This window comes from Colius striatus, chromosome 3 (genome assembly GCF_028858725.1).
Source record: "Colius striatus isolate bColStr4 chromosome 3, bColStr4.1.hap1, whole genome shotgun sequence".
Classification (NCBI taxonomy): Eukaryota; Metazoa; Chordata; class Aves; order Coliiformes; family Coliidae; genus Colius; species Colius striatus.
The window spans coordinates 57,125,981-57,150,240 of NC_084761.1; the positions used below are offsets into that span (position 1 = coordinate 57,125,981).

Here is a 24,260-nt window from a genome sequence, read left to right on the forward strand (position 1 = left end):
TTTTGATGTGGAAGTGAAGGTGGAAAAACTTACGCTAGTCTTTTTCTGAGATAGAATTCCACATTAAAAACGAGATACCTGTTAATCTTTCCAGCCCTTTGTATTCATGGTGCAATTACCTTTTCATAAAGGAATGGTATGAAAATGCAACAAGAAACATGGCAAATATTCTATTTTAACACTGTTAGGATGGCACTGATGGCACTCCTGGGCCACAGCAGGGAAGTCTCATGAGGACTTCTGAATTATTGTGGCAAGGGCAGGCTGAGAAGCAACCAATAGTTTTGAGATTTTGTTAATTTTTCTCTTTGATAAGCAAATGATTTCCAGATCACCTGAAGATAATATACAAATACAAATTAACACAGAGTCGTGCCTGATCTTGTGCTGTAAGTTGCTTTACATTGTGTAGTGTATAGTGTGCACAAAGGTGTAACAACAGATACAATACATGAAACCCATGCTTTACCTTTGTTTCTAGTCAGTTACATAGCTAACTTGTGATGTTCTGCCTTTCCAGATGTCATTAGCAAAGCTAAACTCTTTCCAAAGCTGTTTTTTATTTCTAATGCCTCAAAACCCCCCGAAAATAATTATTTTTGTATTCTTTTGGATTTTACTCTGTTAAAAATTATCAGAAAAGAGGAATAATATTATCCATATAAAAATCATGGCAGGCAGTGGGTTTTTTTTTTTGATTTTTTTTTTTAAAATTAAATACTTTGACTTTTAAAATGTCAGAAATGATGACTCTTGTATCTTTTGAATTCTTTGATTTCCTAAATTGGTCAAGACTCCATGGAGTGGTCTTTCCTGGAGTGGACGTAGTTTTGCAGTTGCAAGGTTTCACCTTGAGGAAAAAGGTTTTTTCCTACTATGATTTGGTTAAATAAGTTTTAATAATGATAAATAAACAGGTAAAATTACTCAAGTATGATTCAGAATTTGGAACATGAAGCTGTATTTGAAAGTTAAGGCTCAATTTGCCATTCTTTTATGTGCACCAAAATTCTCCATTTTTGGTGAAGTCTTTTGCAGGTGATTTCCTGGCATAGGATGACCCACCTTTCAAAACCTGGAGCATTATTATATGTTGTAGAAAAAAGATCTTTTGATCTTTGTGGTAACTCTGTAAAAGTTACGGTGTACTTGGGAGAGGTTTCTCAGGTCAGCCTGCTTTCTTGACTTGAAAGAGTGAGGCTTGTGTCTGTAACACTGCAGACACGGTGGTCCTGTCTCACTAGAGGATCGAGGCAAACTGGAATACCATTGGTAGCTGGTAAAAGGAAAGATACCCCCAGAAAATAGAATTTCAAATGTTCACATTGGACTTAAAAGCCTTTAAGATCTGCTAAGCCTAAACTGTGTTCAAATCAAGAGCTGACTGTGTTTGCAATTCAGTAATTTCAAAGGGGAAAAACTTTAAGTAACTTCAAAAAAGATCTGGTCTTAGATAGAGTGGGGAAAAAATATCAAAGGTAACTTTCTAAAACTTTCTCATGTATTGAAGAGGTAAGAGAAGATAGATTAGAGGCATATGGTACACCTTGAATATCTGTTCTATTTATTTCTTTACAAATAGAGAAAAGAAATAAAAGGATCTACATAAGTTTGTGAAAGCTATTTGGATAAAAAGCAAAATTCTCCCAAGAGTGTTAGTATGTTGTTATGTGAGCAATTATAACTCAGTAGAAGAGTTTACTGAGTGCCCACTATTCTAGGAAGGATTTTCTGTGGGCTATATCAAAAGAAAAATGTTTTGATGCCAGTTAAAAAGATCAGCCCATGTTGTGATATTTGTTCAGTTATGTTTACTTTGCAGAATCATGGCAAGCCTCTTTACAAGACTCAGGCTCTAAAATTGCTGAAGAGTTAAGAAGACATTCAAAGACAATTGTAATATTTTAAATTATTGATATATGGGTTATATATACATACGGAGGACAAGTTTATTCAGAGAGATGCACAAACTCATCCCCTCATAGAGTGGCTACTAAATAAAGTGTATTTATACTAGAAAGCACTTACACTTTGTTAGTCAAGTGGCTGAATCCAGTGTTATTGATGAAAATGTGCTAAGAGAAGTTTTCCTCTATGTTAATAGAGCTTTTGCTGTGGATGTTTTGAGCTGACTGGGATTTTGGGTGCTTATTTCTATTGCTAGCCTGCGCTTAAACTTGTTCCTTCATTGCTGTTATCATCCATTTATGTAGGTTAAACTTGTCCCTGCTGCTGTCTCATCTCCGTTTTCAAGATTTCCTGGTGCAGTATGGTTGTTGAAATCTGGAGAGAGGACCAGGATAAACAGCTACTTAACGGAGGAAACATCATGGAATTTTAATGAGGACAGATGGAAATTTATTGTGTTTCTTAGCAACTGGGAGGTTGACACCCTCAGAAAGAGATGACCTTTAATAATATGAGGTATTCATTCCCAGTGGTATAGGAGGTACTGTTATACCAGGTATTCTGTGAAAATAGGCAAGGGAAGAAGTCCTCTTTGTCAAAACATCTTGCTTTGTCAATGCTGATGACGTTGTTTTTAGGTTCTCCTTGATATTCTTACGTGACATAATATCCCTAGCTGACACTAGAAAGATAATATTAATGTTCTCATTGTCTTGTTGATGTTACTATGTTATTAAACTTGTTAAAATGGCTTTTTCTCACATTTCCCTACTAATTAAAATTAATATAATTTATTAAAGAGGTCAAATACAACATCATTACCCTTATTGTGATTTAGTTCATGTTCTCTTTCTTCGACGAAAACTGTGGAAGTTAGTATAAAACTTAACTTTACATTGTTACTATGTTATTTTTTTAAAATCAGCATTCTGAAGGAAATTCCTGACCTTTTAGTTTTTTCCCATGTAAGTGCTGAACTGTGTTTGGTGTGCCAGCTCGTAAAGTTGTCATAATGTCATGCCTGTGGTTTCAAACCGGTGTCTCTGTGGGATTTCCTCAGGAACCAGGAATCATAAGCAGTGTTTGTAGATATGCTCTGTGAAATTACATTTCAATGATAAGTGAAATGCAAACAGTAAATTAAGATTTTTTAGTTAGTTATTAGGCATTACCATTTTTAGAATGATCAGAAGAGAAAGAACTGGGCAAAATTCTTAATTCTAGTAAAAGTGAAATAACAGCATATCTAATTTTTTTAATTTGACTTTTGAGAGTGATCTGTAATTGAAATGTAATTTTCATCCATATTGTGAATCAAAACATCACTATAAAGGATACTTTTCCTTTAATTTGTGTTTAATCTACATATAACAAAGATGGATACATTGTTTCTGAGTAGTAAAGTCAACACAACTGTGGAAAAATGAGCTGACTTTTGTACAGTTACACCCTTCATGGCTACTTAAGTGGAATTAGAAATTGTTAGCAAGATTTTTTTTTTCAGGGGTAAGAATAATATGATGATGAGTATAATATAAAAATGTGAGAGAGAAAGGTTAAAAGTGGTTCAGAAAGACCAGTGTGTAATTCTAAAGCACTAAGCCTGTAGTGGTAGCAGCTAGAATAACTTCACCTTTTGACACATAAGTTGGGACAATGCATGTCTCTTCATTGTCCCAATGTATGTGATGTTCCATCACTTCCTAGTGCTTAAAAAACCTCTCAAAATTATGGTCCCCTGGGAGGCTAATCACTAGTTTTACTTTACTACTTGCCAATGCCAAAAAGACAATGAATGCAAATATATTAGTTTGGCAGTAGCTTTGGAGAATTAGCTGCTGCTATCTTGGCTCCCTCCAGTGAATAGATGCTAATTACTGTACCGAACTGAGTATTTTTCAGGGTGGATGGACAGAAACCAAAGGATGAGGATTAGGATTAAGCAGCAGTGAGGTCACATATGGAAACTACTTGTCAGTGTGGAATACCTCATCAGAGGGAAAGTAATTAACTGTATAAACTTAGTAGAGAATGGATAGTTTATGAGAAAAAAAGTGAAAACATGAAATAAGAAAACAGTATGTAAAATAAAAAAAAAACAGGAAAAACATCTAATAGTATTCAAGTTAGGAAACCAAATTATGAAAACAAATACAATTGAATTATCAGAAGCATTCCTTCCCTGTTTGTTCTTAGGCCGTTACCTGTTGGCCTTGTTAGGTGTGTGGCATGAGAAGCCAATGAAGACTTTTTTTCCTCCACTTTTATTTATTTGTTTGTTTGTTTCTTCTAATAACCAGCATAACAATTCTTTGCAATGTCAGACAATGTGAAAACAGCTGGATGCTCTGAGAGGTGCAATCTCACAGGATGAATGTTGATAGAAAGCTGCTTCCAAGGTCACTAGGTTGTAATGAGGTCATGAAAACATTAACTTTGTGGCCCAATGTTGCCTGTTGCTGAGCCTGAGCACGGCAGTTGGACTGGGCTGGCGGTGTCCCATCTTTAGGAACACATAACACTAGGGCACTAGTTGTTTGAAGGTCATGCATCTAGGTTGCTCAGCACGTGAAACCTACATTTCTCTGGCTCTAGAGGAGAACACTATTTGAGTGCAGGCTGCTGGATTTGCACCTTCTGCCTGTTGTGCTCCCTCTTCTTGGGTCCCACGCAGTGTAACTTCCTTCTCCCTTCTGCTTGGCTTCAGAGGACTTCCAGTTTCTTCAAAGTATTTCTTTGCTGTTCTCAAAAACATCAGCTTGAATCATGGAATAGCCTTCTGGGTAAGCTGCTGAATTTCAAAGTGCTGTTTTCTAGCTGCTATGATCCTGTGAGACTACTCCTTTGTTCGCTTACAAGCCTTGCAGCAGAACTGAACTCATGACTTTCAGAGGATTGCATGGTATATTATTTCTCATTTCATCTTATTGTCAGCCTTGAGTAGCTTATCCTGGTCTTGTATTCTTTTCTGTAATTGCCTTTATTAATTGTCCTCTCATGGCAACTTAGCTTAACTCTCTCTCAAGTCTGCAATAACTTCTGACATATTTTGACTTGATGGAAAAAGTCCAGTGTGATTATCTTCTGCATGGTATTTTAACCTCAAGAAATCCTGGCCTCCTGTTCCCCAAAATGAAGAACATGTAACTGCTACAGGAGCAGTGCAGCATTCATATTTCCACAGAGATTTCCAGAGGAAAGTCTTAGCATGTATGAAATATTTTCCTCATTTTAGACATTTTTTAAAGTGTGTTGTTTCTCCTCCAAGTTAATAGTTTCAATATAATTCTTTCTCTTCGGTTTGTAACATATAAAATGGTAAGATAAATTAAAAACCCAGAGAAGTTCTTGGAAAAAAATACTTTGTCTTAGCGTAACACCATATATATATTAAATGTTTGCTAAATCTTTTTATAATAACAAAAGCTTACAATTTTAAAGGAGAAAAAGTGTGTTTTTCTATACCTGTTTTAAGCCCATTATTATCTGAAATGAAGTTTGTGTGCATGGCAATCTGAAGAAGGATTTATAGCCACTATAGAAACTTTGATAGGATACTTTTGGTTTGCTGAATTTGCTTCATTGCTTTGTGGATAGTTTCTGCGATGTGTAGATCCAGTGGAGAGATTTAAGGGCAAATTAGACATGGTGACAGTAAGTCATAGATTCTCTTCCTAGTGTCTAAATCTTTGATTTTTGAGTGGATAACTGTATATATTATAGGACATATTTTAATAATTTATGTGTTCTCTGCTGTATGTCAGCAATGAAGGTACAGTGCAATTCCTCTTGAAGGCAATTGAAGTGCACTATGTAACAGTGAGTAGCTTAGATCCGAAATCACATACCTAGCCTCCTCTGTTTAGCAGGTGGACAAAGTTGTCAGGATCCTTACGTGTAGTATGATGGTGTATCAGCTTGGATTGAACAGACCCTTATAAGAAAAAGTGGAGTTTAGCTTGGTCTGCTACCAAGTATTCTGCTTCCAAAATAGTTTTGTTAAATTATCTAGATCAGGGTTTGTGTAAGAAAAAAATAGCATTAGGAATTTGTGCCAGCAAAATGTGGCAGGTTTAATATCCAATATTCCCAGGCACAGAATACTGATGGCAAAGTAAAATCTAAATTCATTATATTTGACTGAAAAATACTTCTAACACAGAAAATGGGCTCTGGGGTGGGGGGTGGAATCTGTCTTGCCTCCTTAGTGCTCTGAAATGTAGGATGTAATTGAAAACAATATTTCTTCAGAGTGAATTATTTATGGAAGGCACATTTGTGTTACATGGATGCTTGTTAGACCAATAGTGTATTACTTCTGTGGTTTGCTGTCACGTATACTCAGTTGTGTCCATCAGCTTTTTGTCTGTTACTGCTTTGTAACTCATAGAATCACAGAGTGGTAGGGGTTGGAAGGAACCTGTAAATATCATCTAGTCCAACTCCCCCGGGCAGCCTGTGCCAGGGCTCCACCACTCTTACAGTAAAGAAGTTTTTCCTTAAGTTGAAGTAGAACTTTTTGTGTTTCAGCTTTTGTCCATTACTCCTACTGACTTAGTTACAGTCAAATCTTGGAATAATAGGGCAATCTCATACCACAAAACTGAAAGGGTAAAACCACCAAACTAAGACAAAACAAGAAGTCCAGAACCACAGACTTCCAAAGAGAAAAATCTTCCTTGTATGTGAAATAAAGCTAGCACCACATGTAATGAAAAAACAAAACCCATAAAAAATGGGAAATATTACTCATCCAGGTCTTTCTTGCATACTTCTTATGTGTGTTGTATGTTTGAAGTGTGGAAGTTTTTCACTTTCAAACAAATGGGCCTTGCTTTTATTAAAAAGTGGCTACTGTGGTTAGAATAAATAAAGTACCTCAGTACAAGGAATTGCTATAAGTGGTCAAAGTGATAAAGAAAAATTTCCTGGAAGGTTCATCAGACCAGGGAATAGTCTGCAAAGGGTGTCAGGAGTTAGTTGTAAGTTAAATAGGAAAAGATTGAAGGGGGTTGCTTTAGAGTAACATCTTATGACAGGAGGAGAATACACAGGACCCACATAGACCGTGCCAACTTCTCTGGCTTCTTTGCTTATCTAGATAAAAAAAGGTAATGGTTGTTTCAGTCTTGTATGTTGAGATTTAAAGTATTCATGGGATTTAAATTAAACTACACATGAGGAGTGTAACAAAAATCTCTTCACTAGTTTTCTCTAATTTACCTGGAAAAAAAGTTATATTCCCCAGGTATGACATTGCTTTTCACAAAGCTTACACACAAAAGTGTGATCCCAATTCAGCAATCCTGAAATAAAACCATAAGATAGCACATTTTCCTTCATTCAAGTAGAAACACATATCTATAAAACCTGATGATAACTGTATGAGTTCCTTTGTGACCTACTCTAGGAGATCTTGCTCTGGTAGGGGGATTGGACTAGATGACCTCTCGAGGTCCCTTCCAACCCTTGAGATTCTGTGATAACAAATAGCAACTGAACGTCACATATCATCCTGCTTTCTCATGCGCATCAGTGTGACAGTAAAGTGACATCTGTCAGGATATTTCAGTAGTGAAAATCCACGAAGAAAGAACTCATCAGTAAAGCTGCCCAAACTTTCAAAAACGTTATAGCAACACCTTGAAATTTTTATTGAGTGGAAATGTATTAACAATAGGCTTAGGAGCAATGACAGTGTAATGGCAAGTGAGTGCTATGTGTTTTTTCCTCTGCCAATATTCAGTTGCTTTGTACTAATTGTACAGTGAACAGATTTTCATATTGTACAGTCTTGCTTTTCTTACACAAGCATGTCTATTTCTCTGGGTATTTTTTTCTTCCTTATATAGGAAAATAAACTATTCTTTAAGGAAAAAATATATTCAGTTTCTTATTCTGCCTCTTTTGGAAGTTTCTTTGAGTCCAAAGGCTTGGAGCATCATTTAGGATTGGTATCTGATTTTGTTGTTGTTGAGACACCAACTGCCAAAATATTAGTAAACATTAAAATATGAATTTGTACTTCTGAGCCATTAATGATCACTTCTGTTGTCCACTGAGCACATTTTCAAACCACCTTTCTTGCACTTGCTCCTGTAGTGACTGTGGTAGGAAACAACTTCTCCACAACAATGTCAGAGGTTGTAATTTGATTGCCTTTCTTCAGATCTCTCCATATGCTTTTGTCATGGCGGTTCCTAAAGGTAAGGGAAGAAAGGGGGTTAATCAGATCTATGCTAAGATCATTACCTGCCCTGTGCTTGCCATATGCTTCTATTCTCTTTTCTTTTTTTGCATAGATAGCAAATGTTATGAACAAATAATCTTTGTTCGATGACAGTGCAGTGGTGTCTGTCCTGTCATGGAAACTGTCCAAGATATGTGGTAATATATCTTGTGTAATATATCTCTGTGTTAATACTTGTGTGGAAAGTCTTGCACTGCTACAGTAGCAGCTTTGAATCACCCGTGGTCAAGATCCCTGCATGGCTTTCTGATTATCCCTTGTAATCACTTGCCTACATGTTGGGAAAGAGGACTGTCAGCTCCAACTGTTTGGGCTTTGTTTTTAAAAAAATACTTATCGTTTAGTGATGAGTACAGTAAACTATATAGATTTTTTTTTTTTGTATTTCTGTGCATGACTCAAGCCACTCACCATTGACAAGCAAGCTACAACAGGAGTCTTTCTTTTTTTGGGGAAAAGTATATGGGTCGGACTATTTTGCCTGGTCAGAAAGAACTGTAATACAAACCATGAACTGCTCATAACAGGCGTGTATAATACATAGTTCAGAAAGCCTGATAACTTTTGGTTTCCTACGTTACGAACTGTTATGTTTTTACTTGGTAATGTGTAAGTTATGCAGCCCTGATGGAACAACATCTTGATGGAAGTCTGGGAGCTGTTCCTAGTCAGGAAACTTATGGTTCCTGAAATTATCTCCTGGGTTTTGGGGTTGTTTTTTTTAATTGTCTTGCCATAAAAGACCTAGATTTGCACTCATATCCTTTTTCCTTTGACACGTTGAGTTGATTATTTGGATATACTGAGGCTTTCTGAATAGTGTGAGATGTGATAACAGCATTATGCCCAATGTGAAATGTTTTATGAGCAAACCTCAGTTTTGAGTTTGTCACTTTGATGGGGTTATAGAGGCAGACTATGATGTCCAGTGAGGGAAACAAAGATTATCCTGAGAGCCTAGCACACATTTATTCCCAGCATAACCTTATTGCTAGGGGCTGCTTTGTTTTTCCTCTGTAAAAAAGTGTTATTCTCTTAACTCTGAAGAGTTTGAAATAGTTGTTTTAGAGAAATAATATAATATGGATGTAATTTTACTTTGTGTCTTCCTTTTTAAGCAAAACAAGAGAAAGAGAAGCTTTAATGTTGTACTAACCTCACTGTGCTTTTCTACCAGTCTGCACAGTAGGCATTAACACCCTATTACAATTGTGTGCCTCACATTGTTACTTTATACTCACCTTTTCTATAGTGTCATGATTCTTATTTTCATACTGCCTGCTGCAAGATGGCATTTTCAAGCTTTCATACATCTGTTGGTTCCTATCTGGTTTGAAGAGGAGGCGTCAGTGAAAACAAGCCACCTGGAGACTTTTAACATAAAAAATTAATTTGTTCTCTGGGTTACACAAGTGGAAAGAAAAGATCTTTGCAAAAAAAAAAAAAATCTTAGTAGGCCCTATATGTTTTTACTTCCAGATTTTTTTTCTGAAATAAAGGCTTGGTCTAGAATTTACAGGAGTCAGTGGAAAATCTCTTCTCAATGTTGTTGCTTTTGCATGAGGCTGTAATGCCTTATTCTAGCAAACTCCTGAGCATGTACTTGACTTCAGATTCCAGACTAACCCCTCTGATGCTTTTATGCTGAAGTTAAGCGTATTTTTAATGGGCTTCACCAATTCAAGTCCTAAATAAAGGGAAAAGATGACAAAATTGAGCTCTCAATGTAATTTCAATGGTAGTTTTTGCTACTAGCAAAGTTAAAAGGGAAAATGCTGTTATTGTACAAATATAGGTCTTTATGGTTAGAAGAGGAGCCATATTAGGTCTCGGATGTTTTGGGGAGAAAAGTATTCTTTCTACCTGCCTGGTTAGTAGCATGTATTGGTGAGTTTTATGTGCTGAGTGCTCTTTCCCAAGTTTGTTACCTTTCGTTAGATGCAGTCTTTAATGGACAATGGGGTAATCTTCAGTCCCTTTGCCTTCCCATTTCTGTATTCCTATAATCTGAACAGAATTTTGGGGATTATTTTATGTTTTGCAACTATTTTTCTTTATGACTTAGCAGACCACTAGAAAAAATACACTCAAACATGCTTTTGGCACTCACCATACTGTGATCATAAAAGTTAAACCCAGGATGAAAGTGCAGGTTGAGTAAAATGCATATAAAAGAAAGAAGTAGAAAATATGGCAAAGACTGGAGAGCTAATATTTTACAAAGCAATCCAAGCAGCTTTACATTTGGCTTTTAATGAGAAATATATTTTTTTGATAAAATAGACTTTTATTTCAGATTGTTTGATTAAATAAGAATGAAATACCCAATCATATGATTTAAGAAAGTTAATAAAGACAGGGAACACTGGGTTGCTTCCTAAAAGGTCCAGTGTCTTTCTCCCTTGCAGTCATGTGGTTTTGATTTTGTGTGTGAACTGTGCCAAATCTGCCTTTTCATATAATTTTGAGTATCTGCAAATGCAATTCCTTTGGTTAAAATTAGAAGTGTGATTTAGATCTAAGAAGATTTTAGCAAACAGAAACATGAAAAATATTTTCATGACCTGGGAATGACCTCCTTGATGCCTGAGTCTCTCAGTGAGGGATGTTCATGCGTGTCTGTAAGATGTATGACTCCTCATACACACAATAAAAGTTTGTATAAAGTCAGTAAAGATTTTGCATCTACACTGCTCATTACTATTCATCTGTTGTTTGTTGCTTTACTGTCTTTGAATTAAGAATTTGTCAAATGCTTGTTGGATTGATCAGCACATCATCTTTCTATTTGATTTGGATCATTATTTCCCAGATTCTCTTCCCATCAGATATTTTTTTCTTCTCAAAATGTCTCAAATACCTGAAATCACAAAGTGGAAGTGTTGCTGTAGGCATTAGGAGGTGCCTTTTGGCTGCATCACCTTGTCATCTGTGAGCTGGCTAGTCAGCTGCTTCATGGAGTCTCTAGACATAAAGAAGGACCATATGACTGAGAAAAGGAATTTCAAGAATCTCAGAATATTTGTTAATAAGTAAAGGTACAAAATGCATGAAACTAGCTTTTGAAAAAGTCCTAGACTTTATTGTACCTCTTCATTATACCTCACCAGCCTTCTACACTTGAATAAAATTGAAATAAAAAGCAATAAATTTGGAAGATACGGCACAGTTTCCCCTCACTTTCACTGCTTTATTATTGCTCCAAATTACAGAAGTAATTCAAATTACAAAACATTTTGGCCTCTGGTGTTTTATTACACTTACTGAAAAATTTAAATAACTACATAGGAATCATGGTGAATACACTCGATCTGATACCATTACCAAAAGCCCTTTGGCCTCTTATTAGTGAAGGAATTTGCCCCTGGATAATAACACGCACATTTTCGCTAATATGATATTTCCTCCTGCATTGTCTGGAAGGAGCTTGTCTGATGTATTGCTAGTAACATGAAAGAGAAAGAAAGTTTCAAGTGAGATGAAAGGGACAGCAAAAGATGGATTTACTGTAGCTTTTTTATTGCTCATAGGAAACAATAATTAGACAGTGTTAGAAAGAGCTACTTTGTTTCTGATCCTGCTGGTCATTGGACTTTAATGTGCTTGGCATTTGTGTGGCATAGTGGGTATAACTGTAGGAAATTTCTATTATTTGCCCTTTTGTGAGGAACGTGCCTTGCTGCTTTGAACGAACCTTTCTGCTTACACTTAGAATATACCCTAGGTAGGTTCATTTTAGATCAAATTGCACAAAGCTCTATTGCCATATGTAGGAATCATTATAAAATATTTATTTGCTCAGCCACTGGTTCACTTTCATAGAATCATAGAATAGTAGGGGTTGGAAGGGACCTTTAGAGATCATCTAGTCCAACCCCCCTGCTCAAGCAGGTTCACCTAGATCAGGTCACACAGGAACATATCCAGGTGGGTCTTGAAGACCTCCAAGGAAGGAGACTTCACACCCTCACTGGGCAGCCTGTGCCACTGCTCCCTCACCGTCATATGGAAATAGTTTTTTCTTATGTTTAATATAGAACTTTCTGTGTTCCAGCTTCATCCCCTTACCCCTTGTCCTGTTGCTAGATACCATTGAAAAAAGGGATGTCCCAACCTCCTGACACCCACCATTTAGATATTTGTAAATATTAATGAGATTCCCCTCCCAATCTCCTCTTGTCCAGACTAAACAGCCCCAGTTCCTGCAGTCTTTCCTCATAAAGAAGATGCTCCAGTCCCTTGATCATCCAGTCCCTGCATTGGACTCTCTCCAGAAGTGCCCCATCCCTCTTGAGCTGGAGAGCCCAGCACTTCCTGCACTTTCAGGTGCTGTTTGAGAACAGGATTGTGATGGTGCCCTCATCTTGTTGGAGTTTTTTTTTGTTTTTTTTTTTCTTCCTGAGTTGGACAAGATGATCTTTCGATGTCCCTTCCAACCCTTAAGATTCTGTGATTTCTTTTGTTCTTAATTGTAAACCATATGAACAACCAGTACTCCTTTCTCTTAGTGGAGAATTGTCTTTTTACTCTTCAGAGGGAAAAGACAGAGGAAACTCTGAGGAAAGATGAGAAGATACCAAGCTTTTATGTTTGTTCCCTACATAAGGAGAAGAGTCTATCTTTTTAGGACACTAGGATGTGTGCCCCTGAGTAGACCTGAGCACTCATTACAGATTTTTTTTTTTTTTTTAGTATCTCTTCCTATCTTACAAAGGCTATTCTGTGTCTTGCAGCTGTACAATGTGCTGTGGCTTGCAGTGTTTGGGTCAGTATCCATATGTGATTTTTTTTATCTGGAGTTCCCACATGTAAAGGCAAAACATCTCTTGAAAGCCCTCTGGATCCACTCCCATCTACTACTGAGGCAAAGGATTTCTCTGGTTCAGTCATCACCATCATTATACTTGAGTCAACAAGCTGTTATATGATTCACTTCTTCCTCTTACGTAGCAAGCTTGATTTTATTAGCCTCTGCACAGTTTAGCTTCCTCTCCTCATGCTGTCTTGTTCGGAATCATCACCTTCTGTCTATTTTTTTTCAATGTTTAATGTGACGGGGGGGCATTTTCTAAAGGACATCTACATTTCAATCATATGTGAGTCTGAAGAGTTAGACCTGCTCTAAACATCCAGGGCTGTATTTCTACCTAACCTGGCTGTAAATAAGTCGTTAAGGTACAATACCAATTTTAGATAAAATTTTACATACCATTGAAAAAAATCTGAAGCCAAGCATTGCAGTGTTTAGAGATGTAATGTTGCACTACCAATCTTGACCACTCTCAGCCCCACTTAACCTGTGTTTTTTTCTGCTTCCTACTGACCTGATTTAACCATAAATATCTCAAGAACAAATACAGTCAAGATTTACTGCTGATTATCGCATAGCATTCATATTTTCAGTCCAGAAACTTGACAGAATACTAGCTGTGAAAATGAGGCTGGAGGTGAAGCGCAGCAAAACACAGATCTCAATAAGCCACCTTTTCATCAGGTTTTCATACAGTTTAGATGCAGGTTTTTAAGCCTACAATGCAGCTGCAGTTTTTCTGGCAAATAAAACCTCTCAATTCTAAAATGGCAAATTCTGTTTTTTAAAAGTTATCTACACCAAAAAGAAGATGCTAAAATAGTGTTAGGACTAAAAGAAGCTATCCAGATATTTCTTGGTTTCTGAGCATATTGATGTAATTCAGGTTGTTTGTGTTCTGACGTAAATGGTGTCCTCTGTTAGTCATCACAAGTCAATCTTTCAGGGTTTTTTTTCCCACAAAGGAACAAGATAACAGCATAATTAGCTTTTACTGTTTGCCTATGTCTTTCTGACGGTAATTCATTTCAAAAGGATGTTTTCTGTAGACTCCGTGGCAAATAATCACAGAAGCTAAGATCAGTAAATATTAGGGCTCCTCTAAGTAGGAGAAGCTAAATAAATATGCCAGTGCCAAAGAAACTTTTCTTTAGTAACAGGCTGTCTACATGAGGGACTTTTAATGTATGTACATTTATAGGAGATTTTATCCCTCTCCCATCTGTTAGCAATGACCGATGCACTTCAGCATCGTCTATCTAAATCACAGATCTTCAGCCCACAGGTTTTTTCACCCTATGTCAGTTTGTGACACAGTAGTGGAATGAAATAACGTTCTAGTCACCAGTAAAGAAGGAGACTATGTGTAGTCTCAATGCAGTAACAAGTGCCATTGCATACCTCAGAAAAGCTCCTGGAAATTAAGGGAGGGGGTCTAGGGGCTTACTACTAGTTTTTCCTAGATCCTTAAGCACAGAAAGTATGTTTTCCAAGGACCTAGAACATGTTTGTGATGGGAATTAGAATCCTTTTCAGTCAGAAATTACTTTCCTCTGTGGAGGGAAAATGCAAAGTGTTTTGCTAGGTGAAGCTGTGAGTGCATTTCCCTTGCACATGCCAATGCAGCCTGGGACCCAATGCAGTGCAATCCTGAAAGCTGCCCTAGCTTGCTTTCCAGCTGAACTGCAGCCACTACTGGGGCACAGCACTACAGAGGGGGAACTCTGGCCTGACTATACTCCCTCAGCCCTCTTCAGATTTTCTTTCTGTTCTTGGCACTGTTAGGGATATCACACCACCTATCATTTCCAGCCTGGAAGTAGCCTTCAAGCGGGCTCATGCCTGTGCTTATGAACCTTTGGACCACATCTCTGGCAGAAGGAAGCCACATAGCAGTGTTGAATTTGGCCTGTATAACTTACTGGAAAAAAATGATTTGCATCTTTTCATTGACTTTTGGTTTGTTTCCAGTAAAAAGGGAGAGCTGCTTTTGTTTCTTCATCTTTTTATGTCCAGCATTTCTGCACACATCTTTGATTTCAGAGTCTAGGATCTGGATATAAATGGATTATTTCCAGCTTTTACATCTTTGTGAAATCAGGATGAGGAAAAGCAGAGCCCAAATGTATTTTCTACTGGTAGCAGGCATTTTAACTAGTTTAGCTTTGAAATTTCTCCTATATATTTGTTCATGCAGAGGGAATGAGATAGATGAACTCAGTCCTTTTGAAGTGCTCTGATGGCTGGCAGATACTTTCATAGCTGAAATGAAAAAGCCAGTTCTAGAACTGACTGAAGAGAGCTTGTTAAGTGAACCTCATGAGGAACTAGCATAAATACACATCTAGCAACTTTCTCTTCATCGGGAGGTCTGTTTCGATGATGGAATATGTACTCTGTGGCTTTATGTGCCAACCAAAACTGGGAGGGATACAGTGAGTATCTTTAAAATGAAAATTTACTTGGTCACATATGGTTATAAATGAAAAACCCTCACCTCTGACTGAGTGCAGTGAAAAAGATGAAGTTAATCTGTTGTATCCCACACTCAGCATCACAGTGGATGTATAGAGAGTTAACTTGTGTCATCTCTGTACTGCCAGTGTCCTTCAAAAAGAATCCCAGGGTATCATTCTGTTTGGGTTTTTTCCTAGCGGTGAGAGAAAAAACTGGGAGGTGGAAAAACTGGTTCTGTATTATACTCTGCCACAAAGTGGCAAAGGTGGTTCAGGACAGTTTGTTTCATTATGATTTAAAGTTGTCCTCAATTCTATTAGATAGCATCATCAGTTCATACTCCATATCACGAATTTAGTAGGCAAAAGCTGTTCTACTCTCTGATAAATACCCAAAATACCGAATTCAGTGCTACGCTTCAGTGTAAGTGGAGGGTGTTTTGGAAAGATCAGCGCTGGGATTTGCCAGCAAAGAGCTGTGGGTGGGGACTGCAGAAGCTGAGCAGATGCTTTGCCCACTTCTCGTGGGAAGCTGTGCAAAGTTCTGTAGCTGCAGGGGTGAGAGTAGGCTGTTGGAAACCTGCAGAAAGCGAGTCACGCAGAACCTTTTTGGTGGAAAAAACTGTCTTGAGTGTGATGTAATCTGTCTGGAGAATTTAGTTTTGGAGAATCTGTCTGGAGAATCCTATTTTGAAGCCCAACTGTCAGACTTTAAACTGAGTAGAGTGGAGATTGCTTCTTAATTTGTACGTGTCAAGGCCAACAGTAACATAGCTGTTCTTTGTGAGCTTTTGCTACAGGCTTATGTACTGTTCAGACTCTGTTGTTAACTTTAATTTTTAGCAATTTAAGTGTTTTTTAAGTATTTTAACTGTGTAAATTTAAGTGTTCAACTAATCATGGAGATTGAAAGAGTAAGTCTTGAGTCAGCTGTTAGAAAACACATGCATTTGTTTAAAGCAAGAGGTTTTCAAAAGAACCTTGTTTTTCTTTTCTTTGTATTTTTTCAGTGTATTTTCTAGCACTTAATGGCAAGAAAGTGAAATACAGCATTTTTCAAAGGCCTCCAGTGTTAATTCATTTCTGCTTTCATGTAAGCCACCTGTGAAACTTCCAGTAGTTTCCTTTTCAGCAAGGTTAGACCAATGCCACATCTCAGTAAATGTCACACTAAAATTATGTAAGGCCTAGAAACTAATACTGCATTACAGTTCTGTCTTTCCATGACATTTTCACGCAAATCATGGCGAACGACTTGTATTGAAATGCTGTTAAGGCAGGTTGCGGACATGTAGTTTATAGGGTGTTAGAAATGGAAATTTTCTAATTATTTCATTTTCATATCTCACTTCCTCATTTATTCTTTCCATCTCTTACCTTTTTCATATTCAAAGGAGAAACTCATTTCATAATCCTTGGTTTTCCATGTAGCTGATCTCCAGAAATTTTCTCTTTGAAGTACTAACAAAAATACAAAGTGTAAGAACGTCTTCAGTCACATTTAATGAATTAATTTCTTTCCAGAAGGAGTTCTTAGTTTTTTATGTGCTGTTTATCTAGAAGAAAAAATTAGTGGTTGGCATATTAAAAATGACAAGCAACCGTAAGTAAATGAAAACACTAAGTCTGTTATTTCAGGAACATTGCTGGCTTTTCCATAAGAAATACAGGAAAGTAGAAGAAGGATTCTAGTTTTAAGGGTATCTGAGGGTGATCCACAAAACAATTCATTAAGCACTTAAACTTCCTAGTAGTCAAAATTTTTTCTTCAATACGACTTGCACTCCCATGAGTGAAATACTGTATATGTTAAGGTTAACTACTCATCACTGGACCATGACTAGTGGCATGACAGTACCTTGACTTATAGTAATTGTAATTATCAAGTGCTAAATTATTTGTCCCTACACTTCAGAAGTTAATGTCTTTACCGTACAAATACAGCCTAACCTGAAAATGCCAGTGGTTAGTCATCGTTAACTGGATGACCCATCTAATACCAATGATGTAAATGCTGTTCCTAGGAAACTGCAGAAGACTTTAGCTGATAGTAACTGCAGAAACGAATGGTGACACTTCATGATGTTTGTCAGGTACCGGAAAGTCAGTGGCATTTTAGAACACCTTTTCCTTGATTGTTTACCAGATTGCAATGTACTGCACAGTCAATGTAAGATGGATGTAAAAGCCTTCTAAAAGCCCTAATGATGTGGTGGCTTAGGTTTTACCAGAGATACTGAGATATTTATAAACTTGAATGCAGTGTTTCATTTCTGATTACTTGCCCTAAAAGATGTTAATATCCACCCATTCATTTGTTACCCCAACCCTCTCTATCTGGGCTGAAATTACATTTAAGTGTTTATAAATGTCACACTCACATTGTTACACAAGACACACCTTTACTGTTTTGAATGAGAGGTTATCGTTTGGAAAGATATTGTTAGGAGATGAATAAAACTAAATACAAATTTTAAATATTAGAGCACTGGAAAGATCCCTTTGTGCTTGTAATGTCTTGTGCCACGATAATCCATTAAAACAACTTTACTTTTTTTGTGGGGGTCAAATAAGTGAGAAAAAACAGTGGTATTTCTTCATGCTGCTTCTTCCTTAAAGCTATCTCCAGTTCTCTGCAATGGAGTGTGTCTAAAATTTTGGAGAAACTGTTTAAAAGTTCATCATCAAATTGAAATTTATTGCATTTTTTCATTACAAAAAAAAAAAAAACACACACAAAAAAAAACCCCAAAACAACAAAACCACAAGGCAGTTACAGTTACAGAATCCTATGAAAGGTGATTAAGGTCTGCATTAAATCTCTCTTGAACGATTAATAGGAAGAGCAGCTTTTCCACTAGCTAAGTAGCATGCTAGCAAGAGGTGACTGAAGGCTGTTTTCCCCATGGGCTCTTTTTTGGAGAAGCTCAAAGTCCTTAGAGGTAGTGTGGCAGGAGATATTCAATGAACAGATGAGGGAATCTATAAAGTGAAGAGTTTTGGCTTAATGACTGGACAACTGATATCCTCAGCATTTGAGGTATCTGTGTTAGCCCATAGGGTGGAAGAGAAAGAGCTGGTTCCTTTGGGAGCTGTGGTGGGTCAAGAGATGCTTGCTGCATTGCAGAGTCATTCACTAAGGCTTGGGCAGCTGAGTTTGCTCAACTTAGTCAAAAGAGCAGTGGTCTCAGCTAACAGTTTACCCTCCAGCTTGGACTTTATTTTCCTAGAGGAAAAGATACTAGGGAAAAGGATTTAAGTAAAGGTGACTGCAAAAAAAAGTTTCTATAAGATGCAACCTGGTTTACACTTTTTAACTCTTAACATGAAAGGCAGAAATGCAAATACAAATTGAGGGCTTTATTAACTGCAAAGTTGTATCAGCAGATTGTTTATCAGCGGATAGTAGCCTGTGGAAGCTCCATTGACTTTTTGGGAGCTGTGATGGTAACTAATGACTTAAGCAACATTGTGCCTTTTTCCAGAGTGGACTCCCTGACTTTGCCCATGATGGGCATGTGCAATTAATGAGTGAACTGCTAATTCCCCTGCAGCAAGCTTATAGTGGTAATTTGTTTCCCTTGAAATAAAAGGAAAAAAATGAGTTTGTTTCCCTTGGAGTAGCTGCAAAGTTTAGATATGAGAAGGATTGTGGTTTTTTTCCTTTCTTCCTGTTGTTCTTTTTGATGTAAATTATACTGTTGAAATGATGGAAGAGTTTTCCTAAAATTCTCAGATACAGTTTGAAATTCATCTGATATTGAACAGAAACCCAGTATTTCTTTGGTTGTTGTGTCCAGAAGTAAGAAAATAAGCAGTGCTGGGCAGCTGGTAGAGCACCATTCCCACATATGTGGATCACACAGCTTTGTTCTCAAACAGCTAGCAGATTAATAGGAGATGGATTCTTCTGCTTCAGAGAAAGGTGTAAGAAAATGCCCATGAAGACAAAATTAAGTTTTAAAGTAGGGCTGTTACTCAATTCTCTTTTATTTTTCTGTTTTCATTCTTCTGCACTCACTTTTAGATTAGATTTTTTAAATTTTTGTTTGTTAGCAAAACTTGGAGTTCTGCTGACACTTCACTGCCAGTGGGATTCTTTGAATACTGATTTCACACTTTGTGTTATAAGTAATGTTATTTTTCTTCACCGGTCCAAAAATGGTTGTTGTTTCCTTTCCCTGAAAATCACTGTCTCTTGCTTTGTGGTGTAGGGAAGTGCTGCTTTCCAAACTGATTCCTCCAGGCCATGAGGGTCAGTGTATTTGTCCCTTGTCATTCTTCTAAGGAAAATGGGGCTGATCTTTCCAATCACCTTTCATATGAAAGATGTCCATGTTTTTTCCCTCTTTTCTGCTTGCTGAAGTCCTTCTAGCTTTTAATGCTTATTTGAGATGAGTCATTGCCACTGAAAATAGATGAAACTCTGCTTTTGGTTCACTGTAGACTCTGCATGCTTTCAGGAACTCTTCTAAACACTGTTGCAAGTCTTTCAGGAGAGGGCTAAGCATTACCCTATGGGAACTATGTTTCTACTTTTTTGTTTGATTCAAGCCTGTAAAATTCAAGGGATAGAGAAAAGTAGGTGATTAATGCACAGGACGGGGAACCAGGAGAAATCATTTCTCTTTAGTGATGTCCTAGGGAAAGCCACAAATGCAAAATGTGACTGTGTTCATATTTACTGCAGTAGCAAATTTGCATGTTAGCTTGTGAAGCACTTTTCCCTTGAGTAACAAGCCAATATATACATATGCATGAGTATTCTAATTATGAGACTATGTGATATGCAGTGCTGCATATTTTATTGAACAGTATCCATCTATTCTAATGGGATCAGGTTAACTGAAAGATCTTTGATTACTCTTGATTTGACCCGTTACATTCCCTGGTATTAACAGATAGGAAGAAACAGTAAATAGGAGCTCAGTGCCAAAAGAGGAAATGAATACAATTAAGTTATTTTACTGAAACTAGAAAACTTTTTAATGTGTTGGACAAAAAAATTCAGGGACGGATCCATACGTACAAAAACGTCTTACCTGGAAGGAAAGAGGTCATGGTATTAGCCCTCTGTCTGCTAATGTCTTATCGCTGGATTAAGGTTAACAAGCACAGACTGAAGAGTCATAAGAAAATACATCTGTGTGCTTGATTGGCAATTATTTAGGTCATGTTTGTGTAACAGTCTTCCTGGCTTGAATTTGTCCCTGTGATAGTAATAAAACCTATTGCAAAGCATGTTCAAAGATTACTCAGAGCATGTAAGCATCAGAATGTTGGAATAAAGCTGTTACAGCAGAACTGCATTTGAAAGGGAAAAGGATAAGAAAAAAGGACTTCAAGCTGGAAAACAGAACATTCATTATTTTAGTTCCAGGACAATCCTTTTAATGTCATTCAAGTACTTGCATTATACTAAAACCTCTCTGATATTAGGGCCCAAAATCTAGTCTTTTGAAAGGTAAATCCTTTACAGTTCTGTAAGACTATCTTGTGTGTTTTTTATGCCTAGGATCACGAGACTGTGACTAACTAGCAGTTGGAAATACTGAACTGCTCATTTATATCTTGAAATATGTATGCAACTATATTAATTATATATTCCATACACCTTATACATTGAACATTATATATTAATTGTACAACAGAAATTAGATCAACATTAAATACATGCATACTAGTGGACTGTCGCTTGGAGTGTTAAATAGGTATGATTAATTTTGAGTTAGGTTATTGCACTTGCTTCATAAAGTCTGAGCTGACTGTCCAAAGCAACTGCTGAATAAGATTTTTCAGGTCATTTGGATCCACAGCTGTTTATTGGCAATGCTTTGGTAAAAGAAATTAAGTTTAATGCATGTGTAGTCTGATAAACTTAACCTAACGTTGAAGAGAACATTAAAGGAAAGAAGCTCTGTTAGTGTCAATTTATGTGTTTAAAAAGTACCCAATCAAGACATTCTTTTGAAGTATTGAGGCATTAACTGCATTAGATCTCAACAGTAGTAATGTTAATGGCCACATGTTAATGGCTTAGCATTTATTTTGGCATACTCACTTGCCCTCTGGTATTCTCTCTCTGTCTTCAGCAAACAGCTGGATATAAATTATTATTTGTTTAGCTAGAGTTTAGAAAAAAATATTAAATCCACTTTTCTGAAGGAGGCATGTGGCTTCCTGGGCACACTGTGGCTGGTGGTAATAATAGTGATATCCACATCTCATGTGCTGTGTCATCCAGTTCATAGGTGATTTGTATGTGTTTTTCTAAGACATGTTGTTTTTGTTTTTTCCTTGCAGGAGAACCAGAATTTAAATATGTCGGGAATATGCATGGGAATGAAGCTGTGGGAAGGGAGCTGCTTGTCTTCTTGGCTCAGTACTTGTGTAATGAATACCAGAAAGGAAATGAAACTATTATCAACTTGGTCCATAGTACACGTATCCATATCATGCCATCTTTGAACCCAGATGGATTTGAAAAGGCAGCATCCCAGGTTTGTAAGGCTACATATCTAAAAATAGTTACCAATGTCTGTATCAACCTTATGATCATCATGACACCTGGAATAGCAGTTTTACAGATGCATGAGCAGTTGGTGATCGCTGTTGAACAGAACAGAACCAGAGTATTTCCTAATAGTACAGTAGGCTTATTTTATTTAACAAGGAGGATTTTATGTTTGACTTTCAACAAATAGGTGTCTCTCTTGTGAGTTTACTGTATTTTAAGATATAATGATGTTTATATTTCATGCATATTCCTTCATCTAGATTCACTGACCAAACTGGTTCCTAAACAAGTAACTTCTAGTAATACATGATTTTGCAAAAGTGGTAGGAAAGGAAAAGTTAATGTATCCTTTAAGAATATTCTCACATAAATGCACTACCATGAATTATTCACAATCATCAAAGCTTGATCCCAAAACAAGCAAACTTTGTGAGACATCTTTTTAATATGAATTACTTTGGTTCTAAATTTCAGGCATGAGGTACTTTAATTAAGCTATCAGTCAAGAAAATTTAGCATGTATTTTAGGATGATATCTCAGTCAAGAAACATGTAATTTATTAATTCATAATTAACAAATAGAGGTCAAATAGGACTCTGTTAAATACAGCTTCTGGTGTGTATTATATTCTTAAAAAAAAGAGTTTTCCAGTTTTACAAGATGTATTTATTTTTATAAATTAATATAGAAATGACTCTTTTTATGCAACTCTTTATTTTTTATTAAGTAAGTCAAACCTTAGGAAACGTTGTCTCTTTTTATACAATTCTTTATTTATGATTAGGTAAGTCAAACCTTAAGATCTTTATGAAACTGATTCTCATGAAATCTTTTAAAAAATCCAAATCCCAGACTTGCTTTAAACCATATTCGGTCGTATGTCTCCCTCTCGCGGCAATGAGGCAGAATTTGCCCTGATATAGCAATATTTGAAATCTCTGTAGAGATTCTGTAATAAAAACAATATTTGAAGGTTTTGCTCTTTAGTCAAAGCACACTGTTTTTACCTGGTTAACTTACATGTTATGTATGATTTATAACACAATTTGCTTTAGTGACACCGTTATTCTAATTTAGAAGTATCTTGATCCTGTACATAATATGTAACAGTAGATATACCCCAAGATGAAAACCAGCAATCAAACTAAACCTACTTTAAAGAGAACTGAAAACTTACAGAGCCAAGCTAGAGAAACATTCTGAACATTCTGTACATTCTGAAGGCATTTCCTTAATGCAACCCAAACCCTATTTTAGACAATCAGCTTAAAGAAAAGATTTTGCAGAAACTCTGATTGCATCTTTATTAGTGCAACCAAGTTGGTGAACAAAGCTGATAGACACCATAAATAAAGACTAAGGTACTTCATTACCCTGAAGCCATTTAATGGAACTTTGAAATGAACGTAAACATTGTGGGAACGTAAACTTGGGGGAAGACATGGGAGGCATTGAAAAATCTGATGCTGGTAGTAATTTTCCCCATTCTTAGTTCAGATTTGCCACTATGGGAATGCTCCTCTCCTCTGAAATATTGAGCGAAATAGAGTTTGGTTTTGTTCCCTCAGAGCTCTGGGAAGAAATAGGAATGACTTAGCTCTTGATGTTTGAGAAGTCTTTACTTCCACATCATCCCTTATTCTCAAGAACATGAGAAGTAAACCCATGATTTAAATTTACATGGCTAAATATGCCCATAGAAAACTTGACGTGTAATCTCCCGAATCTTTTCATCTCCATTGTCTTTCTGTTCTCTTTTCTCATTTAGCCTGGTGAACTTAAAGACTGGTTTGTTGGTCGAAGTAATGCTCAAGGGATAGATCTAAACCGAAATTTCCCTGATCTTGATAGAATAGTCTATGTTAATGAGAAAGAAGGTGGCCCAAACAACCATCTGCTGAAAAACATGAAAAAAGCAGTGGACCAGAATCCTAAGGTAAGTAAGGACTGAACATCAGATCAGTTACGTGCCGAGCTCTTCCCTTTCACACAAGCAGACATGTAGCAACCCCCAAAAGCTCTGTGTGTGGTCTTTACTATTAATATTCTTCTAAATGTTGTGTTAATTTTGTTAAATTTGTCCATCTGATGCTTCCTGAAGTTCTTCTCAAAATAGCTTGCTGTAGTAAACCCTTTGAACCATATTGCTTAACCCTTAGACAATTCCTCATTCAAAGCATGTTTTATTTTAAGGCCAGAGATTGTACAGCCTTCTCCCTTGATTTGAAGGTGTTCTTGCAGATATTCTGCATTTTTACCATTGCTAGAAATTCACTTGTGTATTGCACTTAATTATACTGCTGGCTTGATAGCTATTC

At 36.8% G+C, this 24,260-nt stretch overlaps 1 protein-coding gene across 1 annotated transcript in view; it reads left to right on the forward strand.

Moving 5' to 3' along the window:
- The window catches only part of CPE (carboxypeptidase E), a 59,859-nt gene that overhangs the window by 16,226 nt on the left and 19,373 nt on the right, over nucleotides 1–24,260 (forward strand). The window contains exons 3-4 of the mRNA XM_061993200.1: nucleotides 21,728–21,924; nucleotides 23,711–23,878. Coding sequence (XP_061849184.1) covers nucleotides 21,728–21,924; nucleotides 23,711–23,878 — 365 coding nt within the window. The remainder of the gene's footprint in view (nucleotides 1–21,727; nucleotides 21,925–23,710; nucleotides 23,879–24,260) is intronic.